Source organism: Chrysochloris asiatica, unplaced genomic scaffold (genome assembly GCF_000296735.1).
Source record: "Chrysochloris asiatica unplaced genomic scaffold, ChrAsi1.0 scaffold00325, whole genome shotgun sequence".
NCBI lineage: Eukaryota > Metazoa > Chordata > Mammalia > Afrosoricida > Chrysochloridae > Chrysochloris > Chrysochloris asiatica.
The window spans coordinates 2,375,020-2,380,241 of record NW_006408843.1 but is presented as its reverse complement, the minus strand read 5'-3'; the positions used below and the strand labels follow the sequence as shown (position 1 = coordinate 2,380,241).

Sequence of the window (5,222 nt, the reverse complement as noted above, 5' to 3'; positions counted from 1 at the left end):
TTACATGTTTTTGAGAAAGAATCAGAACAGAATCTTTCTTAAAAATATGCTCCTTTCCTGTTTTTCATTACTAATTGGCTTGTCATTTACTGATTAATTTCCATTGTGCAAGGAACCTTTTAATGTTTTGTAGAGATACTACCCTTGAAAGAATAACTTTGTTCTTTAGCCTGCAACTTCTTCCCACAGACAGTTATTGTTGTTGTTAGGTGCCGTGGAGTCGGTTCCAACTCATAGCGACCCTGTACAGGGTTTCCGAGGCTATAAATCTTTACGGGAGCAGAAAGCCTCATCTTTCTCCTGCGGAACAGCTGGTAGTTTCGAACTTCTGACCCTGCAATTCACAGCCCTATTCGTAACCACTACACTACCAGAGCTCCTTACAAAAGACATTAGTCTTACTTTAAATATTCATTAATTGAGAAAATACCAGATCATAAAAGGTTAAGGGAGTTAAGTAATATTTTTAAATTATTCAGTCAGTTAGTCACAATATCAATGCTATATATTTGTTGTGTATGTGAGATATATTATTTATTCCATTTATAGCCATCACTTACTGGGTATGTAGTTTCTCTGTTCTTTAAATAGTAGGCCACAGGTTGAGAAACACAAGTTAAGACCATCCTGATGTGGTGATGTACTTACTCCCTATGACAACTGTAACAAAATACCACAAGCTTGGTAGTTTAAAAGAATACAATTCTTTTTTTTTTTTTTTAATGTTTTATTGTGAATTATGTTATCGTTTACATGGGAGAACATTACCTTTACATTCATCCTATTGTATATCATTTCATTGTCATGGTTACAATCCCCTCCATGCATCATCAACCAACCAAAGGGTATACCCTGCAAGCCTGGCCCCCGGTTGTCAGCACACAGCCCCTCTCCCTCTCTGGGTCTAGGGTCCCCAGCTGCTCCATCTCTTCATGTCATCATCTCTGCCTCCATCTCAGGTGTCACTGATTCTCTGGGTAGGATCCCTAACTCTGCTCTTCTCCTTTGTTGATTCCAGGGACCTCCGCTCCTGGACTGCAAAGTCAATCACTCCCCACCACCCCTTTTGCTAAAAAACATCCACCTTTACATTTCCAACCCTTGCAGTCAGTCCTGATAATAATTATTCACCACTGAACCACAAGGGCCCTATCCCCATCTCCTTTCATTAGCCCCACCCAGACAGATTGGCTACTACTCAGTGGAGATTCCTCCACACCTTCTGGATCTAGGCTCCCTCTTGAAAGCTTGTAAGCCAGGCACTTCTTGCCTTTGCAGACCCCTCATTTTGAGTAGACAATGTCTAAGTTGCCCATTCCTGTCTACTTTGTGTATGGAGGGGCTGGAAATGATCCTTGCTGTAAAGATTTGTTTCCTTTTTTGAGCTACTGCATCCATAGGTGTAGGTCAAGTTCACCAAATAGTATCAGATTACTCTTTTTTTCCTCTTCTTTCTTTTCTGGTTGAGGTTTGATCACCCAGTCATTGAAGCCAGGTCAAGTGGGTAATATCTGCAAGTGTGGGTGTTCTTATGCATAGGCCCTCTCTTCTAATCAGCTGGACACTTCACTCTCCACTCTAGTCCTCTGTGGCTATGTTACTGGCTCTGGGCCCAAGGGTCCCCAAGTCTTGCCACACTGTGGGCCAACCAAGTCTCCACCCAGGTTCACAGGAGTCTATTGAACATTGTAGGGCTTAGCTTGCTGCTTCTTTGCTGTTTTTATCTCAGTTCCCCTTATCGGTGATGAACATGGTCACCAATCAGAACACATATCTGCTCATGTATTCCCATTGATTCTTAGTGTTGGAAGGGGGTTTACCCTGAAGTGACCCAACCACTTGCCTTGATGTCTCCTGGGCAAACAACTTGCTTGTTCTTGTAGTAATCAGTTGGACTGCCTTTATTGTTTTTTGTTTGTTTTTTTTTCCTATCGGTCTTTCTTTCAAGAAGTATCTTCTGTTCTAGTTGCTCCAGGCTGGTCTGCTTGTCCTCTCAAGTGGAAATTTCCTGCCTCAGAAGATTCTGGGTGAGGTTCAGGATTCTACCTATGGTCTTATGTAAGGCAGAGGCTCTGCAAGAAGCCTCCATCACTGGGCAGGTTGTAGCCTCATTTTAGGTATTCCAATCAGTTATAGGCAGAAGACGGGCTTACAAGCTTTCTCTATGGTGATATTTCTGGCTATTCCTTTCTCTGCCCCTCAAGTGTCTATTTTATCACGGTATGCCAGGGAAACCAATATTCAGAAGACAGCCAAGCATTTTAATTAAATTATTTTCCCCCTTTTTCCCATTCCAACCATGTCTCCATCACTGTACACCAGAGCCCTGTTAAGAGCACAATTCTTTTTCTTATATTTCTAGACTCAAAAATAAAGTTATTGGTCACGTTGATTCCTTTTGAGGGATTTAAGAAAGAATCCATTCAAAGCCTCTCTCTTAGAGCAGCAATATGGAATATGGGTAGAAAAGGAAGTTACTGATAAGAGAGTCCAAGTAGAAAGTTGTCCTGGCTAAAAATAACAAATGTCCTGAATAAAAGTTATGGTGATGAAAAAGGATGTAAGGGGAAAAAACTGAGAGATAATTAGAAGTAGAATTTGACAAGACTCTGTAATTGTGTAGATACAACAGTGAAGGAATAGAAAGAAAACAGGATGACTGTAAGGTATTTGAAATTCATTGCTCGTGACATTAATAATTTGCATATTTATGCTTTAATTTTAGAATGAAAAGAAACTCTACTCAGTTGGGGAAGAAGTTGAAATTCTATGCTTTACTGGATTTAAAATAGTTGGATATCAGTACTTCACATGCTTACCCGATCAGACTTGGAGGCAAGAAGATGTGCAATGCCAACGTGAGAAACTGGGCAAATACTTGGTGTGACTGTACTCTAAAGAATGAATGTGGCCAATATAAATAGAACAGTCATACCCTTAAATGAGTGCATTTAACTTTTTTTTTCATTAACTCTAGTGAAAAGATTTAGTGAAGTAAAAAATAGAACTCCTTAGCTAAAATTAGATTTCAAAATATCTTCATATTTCAGTTTCCCTGTCCTTGTCTTTTTGCCTCATACTCATAAGGCTGTGAAATATGTGCTTAAAAAGAAATTCAGGAAGTCTGCAAACCACATATAACCACAGACATCTGCTTTGCCTGCTGTACAAATTGGTACAGATTGATATGTCCCAGGAATATTATACTGATACTCTTTAGATATCATTAATGGGTATTTTCATGAGCTGTAACTTTCTCTAAGGCAGTGCTTTTTGAAGCATAGTCACAGTCTTTGTTGAGGAAGAATGAAGAAAACTCTCCTATCAAAAAAGGTCTTTCCCTCCTGAGCTTTTAGGCTTAGCACATACACATATAGCAGTAAAATAAAAAAAAAACAAGATTTGAAGAAGCTTAAATGGGGACCTAAGAAGTAATTATTGTGCTGTATAATGCAGAGTTGTGACCAATGACAATTAGAATGCCCTGTCTCTCTGTCACCTACAATATGACTCTCTTTTGAGGAAACCTATTAGAGAGAAGATGGAAGACACTAATTTCTTAAAAAGAAAAGGTTCCAATACTGTAAGGAAAGTTGGAAGTGGGGATAAGATTTTATAGAAAGTTTATTGTTTCTGAAAGGAGTCCCTTAAAGAGAACCTCAGATAATGTCAAACTAAACAGAATTTCTCATTTGACTCTCTAACAGTATTCCTGAGATCTTTGTTGTTACTTGCTGTAGAGTCAATTCCGACTCATAGTGACCTCAAATGTGCAGAGTAGGGCTGAAAGCTGTGACCTTTCAGAAGCAAATAGCAAATAAGCCTGGGTTCTGAGGCTCCTCTGGATGTGCTTATATTTTTGTTAGTAATAATTGTTTTCACCACCCAGCAATTCCCTGGGATCCCTAAACCAAGTTTTCTGATCAAAAGTAGGTAATACATCTTAATGAATATTGTAAATCTCACTGAAATCAGCTCTTTGGTTGCATAGCATCGCCTACCTTTGCTTGAGTATTCTGTTCCAGAACTCCATATTTGAAATGGTTTTCTCCTTGCAGCAATAGGGTGCCTGAAACCAGTTCTCCAGGAAGTCATCACAATCTCACCCTTTGAGAGTGTATATAAAATTGGTGACTTGATTGAACTAACATGCCCCAAAGGCTTTGTCGTTGCTGGACCATCAAAGTACAGGTGCAGTGGTGATTCCTGGATACCACCAATTTCAAACTCACTCACCTGTGAAAAAAGTGAGTAGCATTTTAGAGTTCTCGTGTTTGCTGAGGTAATATATCCCAACATTGGAAGTATATCATCTTCAGTGATTCTTAAGTATATTTGGGGAAGAAAAGAGAAGATTTCCCTGAAGGGTTACTTTATATTTCACCTTATGTGCATGGGAAGTTATTACACTAGTTGATGTTTTCAACTCTTATCTTTAGAAGGTGAGTTTAGTTTTCCTTTCCAATATAAAATGTCAGTATTTTGAGCAATACAAGCTCTTTCTTCCAACAAGATCAGAGTTGATAGTCAATTACAACTTTTGGATAAAGTGGAGAATTTTTTTTTTTTTTAAGTTGTACCCACATTATCAACAATATGACTTTAACCTGAAACAGAGAAAAGATATTCACTATTTTTTTTAAATGTAGGATAAAGGTCTACTTCCTGAGAATTCTCCAGACTTGATCTACAAAATTTCTTCCTCAATCAAAACACACTAATAATTTATCATCTAAATTATCTATACCAATGTCTATAAAACAATCTGTAACACAGGTTAGACATCCTTTCAAAAAATACCTCTGCCTAGGATGCAATCCTCTCAGACTCTGACTTCATTGAACTGTGCGATGGCCCAGTATATGTTTAAAAACTCTTTTAGCAAGTTCAAATGTACATCCAGAATTAAGAGTCATTGTTGTGAAGACAGCTGAAAACTTAAAGACACATTTAAAGCAGAGTGACTGGAAAATACTTTTTAGATATATTCATTATATACGTGCCATCAAGTCAGTTCCAAATATTACTGTTGTTGTTAGGTGACATCGAGTCAGTACCAACCCATAGTGACCTTATGCATAGTAGAATGAAACACTACCTGATCCTGGGCCAACCTCACTACTGTAGCCACTCTTGAGTTCATTGATGCTGCCACTTAGACAATCCATCCCGTTGGTGGTCTTCCTCATTTTCTCTGACCCTCCACCTTACAAAACATGATA

At 38.5% G+C, this 5,222-nt stretch overlaps 1 protein-coding gene across 1 annotated transcript in view; it reads left to right on the top strand.

The window, feature by feature from the left end:
- The window catches only part of C6 (complement component 6), a 190,146-nt gene that overhangs the window by 133,905 nt on the left and 51,019 nt on the right, over positions 1 to 5,222 (top strand). Inside the window, exons 13-14 of the mRNA XM_006875400.1 lie at positions 2,726 to 2,858; positions 4,059 to 4,247. Coding sequence (XP_006875462.1) covers positions 2,726 to 2,858; positions 4,059 to 4,247 — 322 coding nt within the window. The remainder of the gene's footprint in view (positions 1 to 2,725; positions 2,859 to 4,058; positions 4,248 to 5,222) is intronic.